The sequence below is a fragment of the Urocitellus parryii genome, chromosome 1, assembly GCF_045843805.1.
Source record: "Urocitellus parryii isolate mUroPar1 chromosome 1, mUroPar1.hap1, whole genome shotgun sequence".
NCBI classification, from domain to species: Eukaryota; Metazoa; Chordata; class Mammalia; order Rodentia; family Sciuridae; genus Urocitellus; species Urocitellus parryii.
Window position 1 is genome coordinate 258,011,338 of NC_135531.1, and position 20,493 is coordinate 258,031,830.

The window sequence follows — 20,493 nt, forward strand, 5'->3', positions numbered from 1 at the left end:
CTCCTACTGATGCTTTCCATGTCATTTTCTCTCCATGGCAGTCAGCCCCTTTGATCACCCCCATCCTTCTTGACTTTTCATCCATATAACATTTATTACAAGTTCACACAATTTTCTATTATTACATCAAGACACACAAGTATATAAAGTAGTGATCAATAAATACACTTGCTCTTCAAGAGATGATTGAATTTTATGATTTTTTCCCCCGAATCTTTTCCAGATAACTACATTTAGCTCTAGTGATCACAGAAAAATGCCTTTGTTCTTAAAACACAATGGGATTTGAAGGCTTTTGGATTGGCAAAAAAAATAAAAATAAGAATATGTCATTCATTTTCTGTGAAAATAACCACTAAAGTCGATACTGGTCAATGCTGGACCATTGACCATGTCCCAGGAAATGATGTCCTGACCATAGGGAGAAAGATATTTTAATAGCTGATTCTATTGAAAAAAATTTTTTTACTCATCTGACTTCCCAATGTTGGCATAATTTAGATTTTCTTATATCTACCATATAGACTAAGTAATGATCAAGAATTAAAAATTATGAATGTGGCAGAAACTGGCTTATCAATTTTTAAGCCATGTCCTACAAATTGACAGCAAATATTTGGTTATATTCCTTAAATTGAACCCCAGATGATTTCTAAATGTTATACCAGGAACTTTTTAATGCCCCCCAAATCAGTCCTGGCATTTGTTGATCAAGTTATCTGAAACTATTAATATACGTATCATTAGGATTATTTGACCTTCTGCCTAAGGACTGCCAATTTACTTTCCAATGAGGAAACCTAAGAAAAATTTCTCTAGAAATCAATCCTTATTCATATTTAGTTCTTCATATATATCCTTTTGTAAACTAACAATAGCTACTTACTCAAAATGCAGTAATCTGTAACTTTTATCTATGGAAGGCACACAAATTTTCTATTATAGGACACATGACATAATGTCTAAGAGACACCAGACAAGAGTGAGTAGGCTGAACTAAACCCTTCTTATAATTCCTGTGTGCATCACTTACAGCAGGAGTTCATTTTAGTTATAGTACACACAGATCTCAGTCCTGACATCTTCATGTTGACTTTTGAATAGGTAGCATGCTTGCATGGTCTCTAGTTTTTTCCTTTTGCCCTACCATTCATTTGCCATTTCAGAATATAATTTTAAGCTTACTGCCTGAAAGCCCTTGCCTATTATGTGCTTAAAAATCAACCCGATTACTTCAGATTTACTTACAGCCTCGAAGATGGAGTTTCCCGATCAACAGGCATTGACTTCCTCTACAGCTGAACCTTCAGACCAAAAGGAAAAGGAGTCAAAGACACAAAGTAAGCCTGGTGAAGACCTTAAACATGCTGCCTTAGTTCCTCAGCCGGAGACAACTAAAATTTCCTCTGAGATAAAGGACATGCAAAGAACAGAAGGAGATGAGGTACCTCCTGCTCTGTTTGGGCACCCTCTTGGTGACAGCCTCGAAGACATAAAACAGAAGACAGAACCAAGCCTAGTAGTGCCTGGCATTGGCCTCTCTGCAGAGCCTCCAACTCCAAAAGAGCAAAAAGACTGGTTCATTGAAATGCCAATGGAAACAAAAAAGGATGAGTGGGGTTTAGCTGCTCCAATATCTCCTGGCCCTCTGACACCCATGAGAGAGAAAGATGTACTCGAAGATATCCCAAGATGGGAGGGGAAGCAGTTTGATTCTCCCATGCCCAGTCCTTTCCAAGCAGGAAGTTTCACTCTTCCTGTAGATGTCATGAAGAATGAAATAGTCACAGAAGCAACACCCTTTGCCCCTGTCCTCTTACAACCAGATGACAAAAAATCTCTACAAGAAACCAGTGGCCCAGCTACTGCCAAAGATAGTTCTGATGTTGAAGAGCCACCAAAAGATAAACCTGACAAAATGGCAGAAACACCAGCCTCAGAAGCAATCCCCTCCTCACCCAGAGATGCTCACTTTCCAGTTGTGGAAGAATCTGTCATAGAGAAAATTTTCGGGGAAGAGGGGGAGGGCATAAAACAAGAGAAAAAGGAGACTTTCACCCCCTTTGGACAGGAACCTACACTTTTTGAAAAGGAACCTCAGCCAAAGCATGAAGATAAAACTATCGTTTCTGACAAAGAGGCTGCACCAAAAGAGATTGAACCCTTAAAATCAAGAGATGAAGAAACAGGTGTAACTCAGACCTCCACAGAGTACACTTTCTCAAAAGAAGAACAGAAAGACCAGGAGCATACTATAAGTGTGCTGAAAGAGGACTCCTTCCCTGCAGTTACCGATTCCACCATGACCTCTAAGACCTTGGAAAAAGTCATGCCAGAACCAGCTGCACTGAGTGAGAAGAGTGCAGCCCAGGAACTTTTTGAAGAGAAAGTTGCTGACAAAGACCATAAGATTGAAGGAGCCGAGGCTGCGACATCAGCTGAGGTTGGCATGCCATTTTATGAAGATAAGTCAGGAATGTCCAAGTACTTTGAAACCTCTGCCTTGAAAGAGGAAGTGACAAAAAGCATTCAGCTGGGTAGCGATTATTACGAACTAAGTGACACAAGAGAAAGTGCCCGTGAGTCTATTGATACTGTGTCTCCCAAGCATCAAAATGGTGACAAGGGATTTCAAGCAGAAAAAGAATCCCAGCCCAGTGCTCCAGCACAAGAAGCCGGGTACAGCACTCTTGCCCAGAGTTATCCGTCCGAAGTATCTGAAGAACCCAGTTCTCCCCAAGAAAGAATGTTCACTATTGATCCAAAAGTATATGGAGAGAAACGGGACCTCCACAGCAAGAATAAGGATGATCTGACTCTTAGTAGAAGTTTAGGACTTGGCGGTAGGTCTGCAATAGAACAAAGAAGCATGTCCATCAATTTGCCGATGTCTTGCCTGGATTCCATAGCACTTGGATTTAACTTTGGTCGGGGTCATGATCTTTCTCCTCTGGCTTCTGATATTCTGACCAACACAAGTGGAAGCATGGATGAAGGGGACGATTATCTTCCAGCTACCACACCTGCAATGGAGAAAGCCCCTTCCTTCCCAATAGAAAGCAAAGATGAAGAAGAAAAAGTACAAGATGAGAAAACTACCGGAGAGGAAACTACTCAAGTTGAGACCACCTCTGAGTCCCCTTTCCTAGCCAAAGATTATTACAAAAATGGTACTGTCATGGCCCCCGACCTACCTGAAATGCTAGATCTGGCAGGCACAAGGTCAAGATTAGCTTCTGTGAGTGCAGATGCTGAGGTGGCCAGGAGGAAATCAGTTCCATCTGAGACTGTGGTAGAGGAGAGCAGTACTGGCTTGCCACCCGTAACGGATGAAAACCATGTCGTTGTGAAAACAGACAGTCAGCTCGAAGACCTGGGCTACTGTGTGTTCAACAAATACACAGTCCCGCTCCCATCACCTGTCCAAGACAGTGAGAATTTGTCAGGAGAGAGCGGTTCTTTTTATGAAGGAACTGATGATAAAGTTCGAAGAGATTTGGCCACAGACCTTTCACTGATCGAAGTAAAACTGGCAGCTGCTGGAAGAGTCAAAGATGAGTTCAGTGCTGAGAAGGAAGCATCCCCTCCTACCTCTGGTGACAAGGCAGGACTGGGTCGAGAGTTTGACCAGGAGAGGAAAGCTAATGATAAGCTGGATACAGTATTAGAAAAGGGTGAAGAACATGCCGATTTAAAAGAACATGCAAAGGAGACAGAAGAGGCTGGTGGTAAAGTGGAGACATTTGGATTAGGGCTAATCCATGAACAAGCTTCTGCCCAAGAACTGCCAATATCAAAAGAGGTATCATCAGAGAAAGAGGAGAAAGGTCTTAGTACAGTGCCAGAGGTAGCCGAGGTAGAATCATCCAAAAAGGCTGAACAAGGACCTGACTTCACTGCGAAGAAAGCTGATCAGGGCCAATTCGATATTAAAGTCAGTGACTTTGGACAGATGGCTTCAGGGCTGAATGTTGATGATGGAAAGACCACAGAACTTCAACTGGAGGCTGCACAGGAGTTGGTGCCTTCATCCAAAGTGCCACAGGAGGCAGATGCATTCCTGGGTATTGAGGCTGGCCATGTGAAAGAAGTTGCCAAAGTTAATGAAACAGAGGTCAAAGAGAAGGTGGCCAAGCCTGACTTGGTGCACCAGGAAGCTGTAGACAAAGAGGAATCCTATGAATCTAGCGGGGAGCATGAAAGCCTTACCATGGAGTCCTTGAAACCCGATGAGGGCAAAAAGGAAACATCTCCAGAATCATCTCTAATTCAAGATGAAGTTGCCATCAAATTATCCGTGGAAATACCCTGCCCCCCTGCTGTCTCAGAGGCTGACTTAGCCGCAGATGAGAAAGCTGAGGTCCAGATGGAATTTATTCAGCTGCCAAAGGAGGACAGCAAAGAGACCCCTGATATATTAGTGACGCCCTCCGATGTTGCCGAACCAGTGCTTGAAGCAGCGGTTGTGTCTGAACCAGCAGAGGCTGAGGAAGAAGAAATAGAAGCCCGGGGCGAATATGATAAGCTGCTCTTCCGCTCAGACACCCTCCAGATCACCGACCTGGGTATCCCAGGTGTCAGGGAGGAATTTGTAGAGACCTGCCCAGGTGAACATAAAGGAGTGATTGAGTCCGTGGTGACCATCGAGGATGATTTCATCACGGTAGTGCAAACCACAACCGATGAAGGAGAGTCAGGTTCCCACAGTGTGCGTTTTGCAGCCCTAGAACAGCATGAGGTGGAAAGGAGACCATCCCCTCGTGATGAAGAAGAGCTGGAAATAGAAGTGGCAGCAGAAGCCCAGGCAGAACCTAAGGATGGCTCCCCAGAGGCTCCAGCTTCCCCAGAGAGAGAAGAAATCGGACTTTCAGAGTATAAGACAGAAACCTACGACGATTACAAAGACGAGACCACCATCGATGACTCCATTATGGATGCTGACAGCCTCTGGGTGGATACTCAAGGTGTGCTTTTGGTCTTTTTGTTTCATTTTGCTTTAATTTTCTAACCCCAAATTAAACTCAATAACCTATTGGGATTTTTTTTTCCACTTTAAACATTTTAAATATCCCTTTATCTCTTTATTTGCATTTCGTTAAATATGCAAAGGATCTTGTACATTTGTTACTAATGTTCTCGCTGTTGTTGTTGTTGTCATGATTTGCTTTGATCCGCAGATGATGATAGAAGCATCATGACAGAACAGTTAGAAACTATTCCTAAAGAGGAGAAAGCTGAAAAGGAAGCTCGGAGACCATCTCTCGAGAAACATAGAAAAGAAAAGCCCTTTAAAACTGGGAGAGGCAGAATTTCCACTCCTGAAAGAAAAATAGCTAAAAAGGAACCTAGCACAGTCTCCCGGGATGAAGTGAGAAGGAAAAAAGGTTCATTTAACAATCACTTCTTTAAAATTGTGTTTGAAGTATTTCATTATTACTCGTTTATAGAAGAAACTGCCTAACAGTGGTAATGGATGATTGATGAAATTTTCGTTTGGTTTCATTCCAAATGTTAATTTTTTTTCCTGATGGTATGCTCTCTGTGTTTTCTTATTCATAGCAGTTTATAAGAAGGCTGAACTTGCTAAAAAATCAGAAGTTCAGGCCCACTCTCCCTCCAGGAAATTCATTTTAAAACCTGCTATCAAATATACTAGACCAACTCAACTCTCCTGTGTTAAGCGGAAAACGACAGGTGACTGTTCAATTCTGCAATGTGGCTGGCAAACATAGACATGTATTTTTTTTTAATCTCATTACTGTAGCAGCTTCTTCATTTTGTTTTTCTTCCAAGAATCTCAGTAGTCATGAACGATTTTGCTATTAAGTGTCTTGTATCATTATTCTTTTTTTTTTCCCTCCCTGCAGAAGAGGTCATGACCATCTGTTTCTTTGTCATGCTCAGACATAACAGTGCGTGATTGTATCTTGGCATTGTGCTCTAGTGTCACGTTCTGGGGATTCCTATTTTCATTCTGTGTGTTTGGTTAGACGATGGCGATGAATTTAACCGTGGTATGCATTCTCATTATTTTGCTTATTTATCTCCCTCATGCTTAAGTCCATATATATTTGTCCTATTTTCTACATTGTTACTGCCAAATCTGTTACTGATGTTGATGAATTTACTGAAAACCACCAAGAATATGCAGTGATTCAGACACTGAAAACAAAAAGCAAATCTGGGATAGATGTGTGGTGTGCAAAATTATTTTGCTTTAAATGGGAAAAAAAGAAAAATATTAAATCATCTGGCAATCCTGTAAGATTCATATCCAAAATTAGCAAGCCTTTCAATCTACTGTACTATATGTTGACATTTTGTCATTGGGATTTTCTTAAATGTATTTATCCAAAATGCACCTCCCCCCTTAAGAGGAACTTAAGTTCGAAATAAACTTAAGTTTATTTTCATTTTGCTTCCTATTTATTCTATGTCTTCTCCAAATATACAAATTTACTGTTTTAAAAAATTGAAACATGTTAGAAATCATAATAAAACCCCATACAAATATCTATAATGCAAACTTTTTCTCAATTTCAATGCAAAATATTTATTTTCTATGTATAATTATGTTAGGGTAATCTTGACAATAAAATAGTTTGCACAATCTCAGATTACTGGTTCAGAAAGAAGTGTTTTCCTTTTCATTATACATCTTAAATGTCTCCGTATAAACCTTAAGATGTCTTGAAAGGTTAGGAGTAGAATTAGTATGTAAGAAAAAGAAAAGCAAGATAATTGATGGTTTTATGACAGCCACTAAAAATCCCAAGTATTTTGTATTTGTATTCTCCACACAGGATTCTTATCGTGTTTTCCATTAAGAACAAGTGTCTAAGGCAGGATTTGAAAGTGGAAGACTTATATATACACAAACCTTGATAGGCTTAGGATAAAGAATGCCTTTAAGTTAGGAATTCGAAATTGACATTATATCTCTATCTTACATTTTGTTTAGTGCACTTTCTCAGGTTTTTAGCCTCATCAAACTTGGAATTTTTCTTCCAGTTAGACAAATACTTGGAAAAGCAGAATCCTTTCATTTTGGCATTTTAAAAACCCTATATCTTATCTGTAAAGATTTAAGATGTTATCAGGATTGTGGAATTTCAGAGGAAATGAGAAATGTTTTCATAGTGTCTACATATCATTGGTTCTCAGTTTACCATGAAAATGAATTGCCTTTTTAATTCATTTTTAAAGGAAATTTAAGATCTTTGGACTAATTAGAATCTTTGCTTATTCTTGTCAAATATAAAAATCTTCTGGCAGAAAGCATGTATCAAACATAAATGACTTTGATTTGAAGCAAACTATATAGACATGCCACAGTAATTTGAGATGCTGTAGAAGCAATAGGGAGGCATCCTTTTTACTGTTGCTTTTTTTTTTAATCAGCTTTAGAATCTGTGAATAATCTTGCCAGCCAGGCCTACATACATAAAGCACATTGTAGGCAGTTATTATTTTGGTTTTAGAGTGCCACATAGCTTAAGAAATCTTTTGGGGACTCACTCATTTGGAGAGCTTATGAGGATAAGCTCTTACTAATGAAAATTGAGGAAGTAAACACAAGCTTGAGTATTTTATTTTCTGAGTGTATCTTGCAAATGTGGATGGTTATCCAAAACACAAAGTGTTGTCTTAAATCATGAGATATTTAAGTCAGGTAAGTCATCAACAGAAAGTATTCTTAAGAGATGGAGTTTAAAATTGAAACCAGAAGTGTAAAACACAGCAAGAGAAACAACAGTAACAGATGTGGTAATGATTTCATACAGGAAGTGCATGTGTAGAACATATTCTGTATTTTTACTAAACTTAAAATTCCTCTCATGTTTTCTGTTCTTGACAAGCTATTTTTCTTCCCTTCTTATGTGGTGTATTTTTATATCAAACAAGTATGTCATTCATATTGTAAAATGAAGGGGTGCATAGGGAAAGGGGCTGGAATGACCATGACAGTTTAGAGGCAGTATTATTTTGGTATTAGAGCTTCACATAGCTTAAGCAACCTTATTGGCCAACCCTAAAAGTCAATCATCTTTCTTTTCCTTAAACTCTGCAGCATTCACCTTGCTGTTTTGTAACTTCTAGTCCCAAGAATCTATCCTCATGTAGTACCGATTCAAAGGTACATTGTTAACCCATAAAAAATGATCTATGCTTTGGTGCTAACCTGTGCTTTGGTAGACACTAGGATGTGTAAATTTAGCACACCCTCTAGTTGGAGACACTATTGTTATTCAGGTTTTTCCATTACTGAATTTGAGCTTCAAAACAAAACTTTGCTCTGCATTGGTCGGTTGACACAACAGAGTATCCAAAAGGTATGAAAAATGCATTTGTGTGATTTTTAGCCACTAAGTTTAGGGTTATTTGTTTGTGTTTTTTCTTTTCAACAGCAGCCAGTGGTGAATCAGCTCACGCTCCCAGTGTTTTCAAACACGCGAAGGACAAGGTCTCTGTGAGTAACTTTAGTTTTTCCTTGTTCTTCATTTAAAGTTCCTTTGGTATTAGCTGCAGTTTCTTAATAATTTTAGATATTCTTTAGACTTAGACATTTACTTTTAAGTGCCATTTTATACTGTTTGCTCATCCAGAATGATCCTCAGGAGCATCCAGGTAAGTATTAACGTCTTCCAGACTGATATGTGATAATAGTGAGGACACAGCTGGGCTGTTTCTTTATTAGTAAGATGAAAACATATAAAGCTGCACAATGACTTGGCAGAAATGGGGAAGAACAATTCATTTACTTTTCATAGAATCAAATCAAACCATTCTAGTCAACAGTATTTTATGATATTTTCATTGCTTTTATTATGAAATAAGAAATAAGACCAAATGAAATAATATTGATGAGCAAAAAGAAGTACAAGTCAGTTATAATTCCTTTATCTAAAGATATCTGCAGTTCCCATTTTGATGTAATATCTTCAATTTTTCTGCACATTTATAGATTTAATAACAAAAAGGAAACTCTATTAATTTTTAAATTAATGAGTAAAAATAAGTTCTTGCATGCCTATAATTATTTTAATGACTATATAAATTGGATTTTATTTATTTACAATGATATCCTTAACCAACTTCTTATTATTGACATTCAAACTAATTTTTTATTGTTAGACTTAAAATATTGCCATAGTGCCTTTTTAGCCAAGTTCATTTTCTTTGGATAATTTCCTACCAGTGAAATGACTGTTTCAAGACAAATGTTGTATTTCAGTTTTTTGCTTCATATTGCTAATGTTATAGTGTTCTTTACTTGCTAAATTATGGAGATAAATACATTATTGTTTTAATGTGGTTTTATTTGTGATGTTTAATTTCTTCATGTGTTCTTTTTAAATCTTTTCTACTTTTTCTTGGAGAATTTTTGGATTTAGATTTTTAATCGTATATTAAAAACCCAAACCAACATGAAATATTTTTGATCCTTTATGACTGGAAGGAAAAAAATTAAAGGGCTATTAATGAAACCCTAAAATTACAATAATTTGAAGGATGTTAATTAGAAACTTATCTCAACATTCTTGGTCTTGCAATCACATGTGATATTTAAATCGCAATTATTAGTGTGACCTTCTAAAAACTGATAAGATTTTAGACTTCTATTTTTTGTTTATTGTGAAAAATAGTGCTTCATTTCCAACAATGGCATAAAACTTTTGATAATTATCTTGAAGGAGGGTCTTTGCTGAAGGAAAATATTTGATTTTTATATAAATGTTTGCAGACATGTTCCTGAAGCATGGAAGCTAACAGAATGCCTATATTGCTTTGGCAAATATCTTTATTTTTTAGCACAATGTGATTTTAAGATTTGTGTCTCTTTATCTTCTTTTCTGACAGAGAACTATGAGTTGTCACATCCAAATCTAGAATATTTATTATCTCTATATTCTTTTTCTTCCTATGCTTTAATGTTTTAAAAAATAAAGGGAGTGGTAAAAATTTTATATCATAATTTAGTTATGAAAATTAGATATAGTAATTTTATAAAACAGTACATGGTAGAGTGCCTAGAACACATTGTTCATTCAATAAAAAACAATAGTTGTTAGTCATTATTTTTGTTATTATTTAAAAGCTGACACTGTCAGAAGCAGATATAGAAAAAAACAAGTCTAAGTTTTTCTCCTTTAGGAAAAAAATTGTAAGTGGCATTGTTTGGACAACTTTTAGAAAACTTTCAAATCCCTTAGTCTGCAAATAACTCACTAGGATAAACATGTATATACTTTTGCTTGGGACATAAATTATATACATTATCTGACAGAAAACTAATTTTTTTTCACTTGTAAACACCCATCTTACCTTTCTGAAGAAGAGAGATAAATCTGTCACTTTTATTTTTTCTTATTCATCATCCTCTTTTTTTTCCCACCTAATAATACCTCTCTTTTTTTTTTTTTTTTTTTTTTTGTGGTGCTGGGGTTTGAACCCAGGGCCCTGTGCATGTGAGGAAAGCATTCTACCAACTGAGCTATCTCCCCAACCCCTCTCATCCTCTTCTTAAAACCCCAAGATTAACTTCCATTTATCTCTGATATTCAGTACATTCATCAAAACAATTGTGATTTGTTGCTTGTTCTTATTATGAACCTGGCCCACCCTTTATTTCATTTGGTTTTCTGGTGGTGGTGGTAATTACTAACACTCTTAGTTGACTTTCTTAATTAGGGACAATCCAGCTACTTCCTCCTCCTTTCCTGGATTACATTTTCAAAACTCAGTCTTTTGTGGGTAGGATCAATCAAAAAAGAACAACTTTTGTAGACCCAGTTACACTTCCCATTCAAGGTACTCAGTCTGCAAAGAAGTGATTTGTGCAATCTGTGCGTGCTTATGTCTCTGTAGCTGTGAAGGCTAAAACTTAAAAATTGCAGCTTTCTCTGCTATTTTTGTAAGAGCTGAATGAAATTAATTATTTAAAGATAATAATCTCAAAAAAAAATAATAAAAATAAATAAAGATAATAATCTCCTTGATTTTGTAATTCTTCTCTGTACTCTTTAAGACTCTCTCAGGAGATGTGTGGCCTGCCAACACCACTGTCTCCAAAAGTCACTCATCCAACCCACTTAAACTTGCAGACCCCTCAGATACGATCAACAGCTATATATTAAGTCTTGTGGATTTTGTGAGGCATCTCTTCAGTGCTACCTTTCCTTTTTAGAATTTTTAGCTTTGCAGAGTGACTTCTGTACATAAAAAAAATCTTACTAATTCTGTACTAGAAGTTGATCCCCAATTTGTGCTTCACTCATAAAATGAGCTTATTATATATAAACTGAACAATTTTTTTTTCTGATGAAGTCAATGTAGCAGATAACTGAAAATAAATTTTCTCAATCTTTAAAATAATATTTTCCATTACCAGTCCCCAAACATGTACTCAAGTTCTTGAATGTAATCAAGATGTGGATTGTGTGTACACCTTCATTGTGTTGAGTAGAGGAACAATTTCAACAGACTCTTAAGGTATTTTCCAAATGTAGTGCTATTGTGGGACCTATGGATTTATTGGAGACCTTACACATCAAATTCGTAAAGAATATTTTATCCATATTCTCATAAATGAAATAACTACATATAAAATCATTTTAAAATAACCCAAAATATATCTACTTATCATCATACTTTAAATTTATAAAAGGGGTTTTGCTAATTACCATTGTAATATTCTTCCTATGTTAAGGCTTATTTTTAAAAAATATATTTATTGGCAGTACATCCTTGAAGAGTGGGATTTATGATTTAGGGGTTCTTACTGCAATCATCTCTGTAGTAATTTCACTTACAAGAATACTGGCAGTTAATAATTTCCAGGGCTGGGGATATAGCTCAGTTGGTAGAGTGCTTGCCTCACATGCACAAGGCCCTGGGTTCAATCCCCAGCACCACACACACACACACACACACACACACACACAAAAAAAAAAAAATCCAAACAGTTGGCCATTGTGCCAACTCTCACTCATCAGATGAGAAGATCCTTGGGGATTCTATTTCCTCATTCTTCCAGAAGTCACAGAAGCAGAAGTTATTTTAATGTGCACTTTTACAGTAAATTCACTGAAAATAATATACTGTAAAAATGTAATTATAAATGTATGACTGCGTAATTGCACAGTGGAAGTTGTTTCCACAAACTTTCTATAACTGGCTCCTCAGAATAACCCACGTCTCTTGCAGAGACAAGAACACCTTGAAACTGTGTTCTTTTCCTGAACTATTTATTCAGAAGATAGGTGGCTACACAGCTTTGGAGGCCTTCCCATGTTTCTACCCACCAAGAGTAACCCACACCAAACAAGTGTGCTCATATTTTGTTTGTTTGTTTGTTTCAGAGCCAAACTCTATCCTTAAACAGTGGGAGATTTCAACACCAGCATCCTTCTTCCCAGAAGGGTCCCTCTTATCTCTCTTTCATGAGGTTGATTACATTTTCACTTCAAGGCAGATCTTTGGTTTCTCTGTGTAGACTTATGAAATTACAAATTTCTGTATTAAATCAAACACAATTCTTTGCTCTCAGAATTTCACAACGTTAGGTCCTCCATATCTGAGCAGTATCATTCTTTCTTCTCTCCTCCCATCCATCTACCTACTTACCATTTATTGAACAATCATTCTTGTGCCTCTATTATGTACCAACCATAAATAATCTCAATATTTGAAAGTAGAGGAAAGCAAATAACAGAGATCCTGTTCTAGTCTGATGAATACTATTAATAACAATAATGTTAACAATGTTAATAATGTTAACAATACTGTTAATAACAATAGACATTTTTAAAATAAATACTGTTGAGTTAGTTCCAGCCTAGGTGTTCACTGAAAATCCCTCATTATCATATAAGTATACATCTCCATTATTGCTTTTAATCATTTATCTTGTGTTTTTATTAAAAGTAGACATTTAATTTCTTGTATGTTTGTATGTGTGGGATTATTTTTTTCCTTTTCCTTCATACTTTGGTTTATTTTGTACCTTTTTTGTTTGTTTGTTTGTTTGTTTTCTTTCATGGCTAGAATTCTACCTTGTCAAAGATTCCTGCTTCACAGGGTAGCACAAAGTCCCCAAGATACAGCTCAGCTTGCCCTAGCACGACCAAAAGGGCTACATTTTCTGACAGTTTTTTAATACAGCCCACCTCAGCAGGCTCCACAGACTGTTTGCCACACTCAGAATCAGGGAACAAGGTAAGGCAGCAAGTCAATAAAAGGTGCAGAAAGGAATAAATTGGGAAGATTATATGACATAATTCAGGAAATGTGTGAAAGCAAAGATGTACAATTTTTAAGTATTTGATATATAAATGGTAGATCCTGTTAAATAAAATTGAAAAAATGTAATAAATGGCTTACTAGTAAAAGAAAAATGTTCCTTTTTCTAAATACACTGTTCATTATTATTTATTATTTATTTGATTATCTTATAAAAATTAAATACAAACTAACAAAGCAAAATTCAATCTATTACATGTAATATGACATGTGATAGACAATGTTATATATTCTAATAACAACAAACTGTGTCATATGTAATAGAGTAGACTGTTTAGACTTACCACCAGACACATTAGGGTTTAATATCCCCTCTGAAAACTGTGAACTTTGTGATTTTGAAAAAAATTACATTAACTCATTAAACCTGTTCCCTTAGCTTTAATATGTGCATAATATTTTGTGATGAAAATGAAACCATAAATGGATGTGATATGCTAGAGTTCCTGTCTTATATGTGCACAATATATGGTGGTGGTCTTTCTTGGGAATATTATGCATTCCATACCCTCTGGCAGTCCTTTCGAATTTTATCATGCTAAAGAAGATTTTTCAGTAAAATTAGCAACTTACTGAAGATTGTTTGAGTAAATTTGTTTTAGACATATTATCTTTTAGAACTTGAACTTGACATTAGTTTTTAGAGTTAACTCCAAAATAACTTATTTTCATAAAACAACTGGACAAATATGAACTCTTTTTTAGTTTTAAAGTAGAAATGCTTATGTAGGATTTGATAGTGCATACTAAAAGAAATAGGTCTATCAGTACAGCAGGAAAAATAACCCAAATGATGTAATCACTTCTCATAATTAAAATAAAAATTCCCAAGAAGACAATGTCTGTTTTTTCCCAAATCAGGATGGAGTAACCAAGAGCCCAGAAAAGCGCTCTTCTCTCCCAAGACCTTCCTCCATTCTGCCTCCTCGCAGAGGAGTATCAGGAGACAGAGATGAGAATTCCTTCTCTCTCAACAGTTCCATCTCCTCTTCAGCGCGGCGGACCACTAGTAGGTTTATTTTGGCTTTGGCTTTCTTTTTAATCATTTTTTAAATATCCTTTAAGTAAAAAAAAGAGCTTACTGTGAATTTATATTTTACAGTGTTCAAATAAACATGCATTAAGAACAGATGATCTTTGTCCTAAGAATTAGAAAATTCTTGCTTATAGATGGTTCCAAAATACCTGAGTGAAGACAATCGATAGAGGAAATATGAACTAATTAGCTTCTTATCTATTAACTAATATTGAGATAAAGTAATTTTTCTAAGAATACATTTTGTCTCTTGTTTCAAATTTAGGGGAAAAAAGAGAAAATTCTAAAGAAGTAATTAAAAGAAGGGTTGGGGTTGTAGCTCAGTAGCAGAGTGCTTGCCTAGCATGTGTGAGGCACTGGGTTTGATCCTCAGCACCACATAAAAATAAATAAAATAAAGGTACTGTATCCATCTACAATTTAAAAAATATTTTTTTAAAATAATAATAATAAAGAAGTAATGAAGAGAGAAAAACAGCAGGAATTTTTAAAATATACATCGATATGGACTGAACACTCATTAGAATTCCAAGTCCTAAAATTTAAGTGGAAAGTCAAAAATCAAAACCCACAATCTTGCTCAATTTGTTAAGAATTTGTATTCCAAATGAACAGTAAGCATAGCATGTTCTGGGCCAATAGCTTCAATTCCTTTCAATTGACAGCACAGGATGACAATTATAACAATTTATGTAATGCCCAATCATTCCATATTTATAGGTTATAGCAAAGCATGGATTCAAATTATTTTCCTAAACATTTTTCTATTACAACAAAAAAGCTGTCATTTACTAAGCACATATAGATTCAAGGCTCTCAAGATACGTTTTTACTCAAATTAGTTAACAATGCTGATGGTTAGGTATTAATAATCTCAATCAAATGATAAGAAAACTAACCTTATAGGGAAGATATCTTGCCTAATGCTACACAGCTAGTAAATGGTTGAATTTGGTCTTCAGTCCACTAGTAACTTCACAACTTGTCCTCTTAATGTTGTCTCTTCATTGTTTTTTTTTTTTTTTGAGGAAATAGTATTAGAGAATGCTCTGTAGAACCACTTGAATCATCTCTCTGTCATTTAGATACCATTATAAAATGGTAGAGATTGCTACCACTATCACATTATAGTTGATTTCACCACTTGCTTTATTAAATATTTAATAGTAATTGGCCAATTTCAAATTTTATTATTTCGCATGAAATGTTTTTGTCTACAATAGAACAATTGTGCCCAACACCATTTAGTTTCATGAAATATTAGCATCCTTTGAAATCTTTGTTACATTTTGACCTCACCAGAACTCTTTTTTACCGTAGCAAAAATTAATTATTCAAATAATAAACTAGCAGGAAGGGCATTTAAATGTTTGTAATGTCCAGGGAAGAGACTGTTATTCCAAATATCTGAAGTTGAGATTGTGCATCAACAGCAGCTTCAAAGATGATGAGACAAGACGAGGCACCAAGTACTCCCTAAAGGAGCATCTTGAATGCTTGTATGTGTTGCCATGGAAGCAAAATGGCACTTTCTTCATAAATCCACTTCCTCAAACCACTGTGCTCTGCCTTTTAAAATATATCCCCATATACATTGCTTTTTTAAATGTTATGAACCAGTGCTGTTTTGAATTTCTAGTTTCATTTGTGTTCACATGCATATTTAGTAATAAGTATTATTGTATTACTTCATTGTAGTATTTGGTAATAAGCATAGCTGATACCCTGATAATCTAAGGACATTGGGCCTATCTTAGCTCTACATAGCAATAGCAAAAAAAGGAAAGGAGTAAACTAATAAAATGCAACTGAGCTCAACTTAAAGCAAAGAAATTCATCTCCAAAGATCCTGTGTAATTAACAATACAGGATTATTGATTTGACTATAAGCTATCAAACTAGTTATGAAAACAGAGAGAAAAATACCACCAGACACTAGGCTCACTGTGACTACATTCTTGGAACAACCAAGTTTTCTAGAGATCAATAGATCTCTTTTAGTATGAAGCACTGAGACAAGTTTCCTTACAAAGGGAATTAATGATGTACTTGAACAATGTCTGACAGCTTTCAATAAACGCAAAATTCACAGTGCTCCTCCACATCAGCTGAGGGAGAGACCTTGAAACACGATTCTGTGAACATCTTTCTAAACAGGCTAAATCTATGTGATATAAATACCGACTTCTATGTTTTATATATACCCAGATCTCAGAAAGAATCTACTAAAGGAATGAATGGTCACCCATGCCCTTCAGAATCTTGAGTAAACAGGAATCCGCATACCAAGTTAATGGTGCACTCTGTTTCCAGCTAAAGGCAGCCTATCTGCCTTAACAACCATAAAAGTAGAAAATAGTCTTTTTGACACATGAACTCTAACTATCTGTGGGACAAAGGATGTCTGGAGAACGTTCTAATGCTGTGGTTTGTTGTGTCAGGGTCAGAGCCAATTCGCAGAGCAGGGAAAAGTGGCACCTCAACACCCACTACCCCTGGATCGACTGCCATCACCCCTGGCACCCCACCAAGCTACTCTTCACGCACCCCAGGCACTCCTGGAACCCCCAGCTACCCCAGAACTCCTCACACACCAGGAACCCCCAAGTCTGCCATTCTGGTGCCCAGTGAGAAGAAAGTCGCCATCATTCGCACTCCTCCCAAATCTCCTGCCACTCCCAAGCAGCTTCGGCTTATTAACCAACCACTGCCAGACCTGAAGAATGTCAAATCCAAAATCGGATCAACAGACAACATCAAATACCAGCCTAAAGGGGGGCAGGTAAGAAGTGCATGGACACATATTTGCTGCCAGAAATAAAATCCCATTCATTATCATATCACTTTCCTCAGGTTATGAACTTAACAGTTCTTAAAATGCACAGGAGCTGGAGGTGTTACAGAGTTACTGATTATATTTTATTGCTGAGTCTGGGCCTTTCTGAGAGAGCTAGCTTATAAAATATAATGAAAATCACATGATACATCTTTTCCTTCTGGTCACTATTGGATAACAATTGGTTTAACCATATAGAATATTTTAGTTGATTACCTAACAGATCTTTCCTGAATGTAGCTTTATGGCTTTGTGGATTTAAACTTAAGAGATTGAAGTTACTACTCTCCTCCTCCTCCTCCTCCTCCTCCTCCTCCTCCTCCTCCTCCTTCTTCTTTTGTTCTTTTTAGATATACATGACAATAGAGTGTATTTTGACATATACCTATATGGAGTATAACTTATTAGGATCCCATTCTTGTGGTTGTACATGGTGTGGAGTTTCACTGGTATTGTATTCATATATGAACATAGGAAATGAAGTTACATTTCTGATATGGATTTGAGTTTTTTATTTTGGATCCTGACCATGAGCTCATCTTATTATCTTTCAGTGATTCCAATTGAATCTCTTTCCTTTTTCCTCAAGGATTTTCTATGATACCTTTTACCATTTTCTTATGTTTCCTCCAAATTCAGAGCATGGTTCACCCACTTACTTCTCTGCCTAATATTGCCTACGTATTAACAAAGGCCAGGTATTTATGTTGATAATGAATAGGCAGCTCTATATAATCCTTATGAATAAAATTGTAACATTGGAACTTCTACTTAAAATTAACTGTATTGAATAGTGGTTTTAGCATGTTAAACCAGAAGGTTTGACTGGAATGTTATAGCTCCTACTTTATAGAATGACTAGAAAGAAAATTGATGGTAGGGCTCCATAGAAATTATCAGGATAATATGTTAAAGACTTTTATTATCCAATTGAGCATCTATAACTGCATAGATAAAGAAATCAAAGCTATCAGCATGTGAGTCCCAATTATCATAGAGTATTTCAATGAAAATTGGCCTATCCAGAATCATTGAGAAAAGCACAGTGTTAAGTTTGGATCTGGAATGTCCTTCAAAAGCTCATGTGTTGAAGGTTTCATCCCCAATACAGCAATGTCCAGAGGGAAGTGATTTGATCATGAGAGTTCTAACCTCATCATTGGATTGGCCTATATGATCGATGAATAATTTAAATGGACTGCTGGGAGGCGGAGGAAACTGTGTGCAGGTGCAGCATGTTTGGAGGAAGTAGATCATTGAGGGCATGTCCTCAGGGACTGTGTCTTGTCCCTGGCCCATTCTTTTCTCTATGCTTTATGATTGTTATGAGTTGAGCAGCTTTTGTCTGCGGTGCCCTTCTACCATGATGTTCTGCCTTACCTCAAGCCCAAAGCAATGGAGCCAGATGACCATGGACTGACCTCTGGAACTGTGAGCCAAAATAAACTTTCCCTTATTTAAGTTGTTTGTTAGGAATTTTGGTCACAGCAATGAAAAGGGGTGCTTTCTGCAGGAGCCAGATTTTGTAATAGTAATGTGTGAGAACCCATTAATTTCCCAAATCCAGAAACTTTATTATTTTCCACCAATATGAACATTTATTGCTCTTCTGTATGTGTAGGTCTTGTGCTGATAGCCCTTTAGCTTTTTGTTGAAGCCCAATTTTCAATTACTAGAGAGGCTGTGCTTATTGGTTCAGTTCAATGATGCCAATCAATGCCTAATGGAATAGATAAGCTAGTTGAAGATATGATGAGCTTTATAGAATTCAATAAAATTAATCTTGTCAGCTGAAAAAAATCATTTTACTGGAAAGAACATATGCAGTCATAGTTTCACTGTAGATAATATGGTTCATTTAACTCAAGTTATAGATAAAACTATCTTAAGTGTACTAATTTGAAACTATCTCTTTTTATTTAGCTCCTTAATCTACATAAATTCTAAATTTTCAACTAATATTAGCTTTTTAAGAATAAAGATACTTGGATTAAATAGCTATATGATAAGAACTATCTCCAAACATGTAGTTTTTAAGAAATGAGGCGACAATTGGATGAATGCTTTTTACCTTTCCTATGAATTAGCTTTTTTAGAAGTACTTTGATATATGTGGAATAATCATATGTGTTTTGGCAGGTTTGTTGCTTTTTCACTCCGTCAGCTTATGAAGATCAATATTTAAAAAGCACAGCTTATGCACCTTTGTAATAATTGAACATTACCAATGAAGCCATTTCACGGTGGTTGTTTTCATTTACTGCTCATTGCCTAGATCATGATCTTTTCAAGGCCATGTCTGTGGTTTGACCGATTACTTTGTAAACTATATGTTTTTGCTTCATTCATAACCATAGTCAGCCATCCTCAGGTCAGTGAGGCTAACCAGAATGGTTAGAAACATACTTCTGTTTAAGGAAAGAGCAATGACCATCTTTTATATAAAGATACATCCTTATGTAAAGATTCTTCCCAGTGTTGCTCTAGCTTTGAAAAAAAAAAAAACTCTATAGATACATCCATTAGACTAGAACCTAGGAAAAATATTATTACATTCTAGAAAAAAAAGCAGTCTGGTTTCTCTCTCTTTCAATTCTTATGGATTCACTGAATTAATTAAAAGATGTTAGAGGTCAAAGATATTCATCTCCTAATTCAACCCTCACATTTTACAGAGTAAGAAACAGAAGTCTTCACCTTACCCACACCTTGCATGGATAACTTTTAATATCTTTTCATGGCTGAGCTGCAAAGTCAGAGACTGTAATTTTTACTTAATGAATAATTAATCACCAATCTGTAAAAATATGTAATTTTAGATACCTTAGTCATTTTTGTTTGCTGTAGCTTTTGTTACATGACATGGATATGGCAGTTTTATTTAACAGCACCTCCTGTGCAGGTTTTTGTAGTCATGTGATAGAATTTTGAGGCTTCTGAACTTTAATGATATTTTAATGAAATAACAATGCAAATAATGTTATATTGATACTCTATGGAAATATATGTTGTATTGGTATACTACATAAATTTGAAAAGTATGTTGATTTTTTTCATATATCATATTTGTTATATACCAATACAACATCTACTTAACCATTTATTGAACAAGGATAACCTCAAAATTCTATTATATGATTGAAAAATAAAAACCTTGCATAGGAAGCTCTTTTAAATTACTATTTTCACATGCTGTGACAAAAATTACAGCAAACAAAAATGACTAAGGTATATAAAATTATATGTTCTATAGATAAGTGATTAATTATTCATTAAATACAATGAATGAACAAATGAACTACTGTGCACCATGTGATGT

General features: G+C 35.8%; 1 protein-coding gene across 1 annotated transcript in view; it reads left to right on the forward strand.

Moving 5' to 3' along the window:
* Positions 1 to 20,493, forward strand: part of Map2 (microtubule associated protein 2) — a 274,232-nt gene that overhangs the window by 241,599 nt on the left and 12,140 nt on the right. Inside the window, exons 9-14 of the mRNA XM_077799339.1 lie at positions 1,239 to 4,964; positions 5,178 to 5,384; positions 5,560 to 5,694; positions 8,409 to 8,470; positions 14,164 to 14,311; positions 16,780 to 17,120. Of these exons, the coding sequence (XP_077655465.1) occupies positions 1,239 to 4,964; positions 5,178 to 5,384; positions 5,560 to 5,694; positions 8,409 to 8,470; positions 14,164 to 14,311; positions 16,780 to 17,120 (4,619 nt within the window). The remainder of the gene's footprint in view (positions 1 to 1,238; positions 4,965 to 5,177; positions 5,385 to 5,559; positions 5,695 to 8,408; positions 8,471 to 14,163; positions 14,312 to 16,779; positions 17,121 to 20,493) is intronic.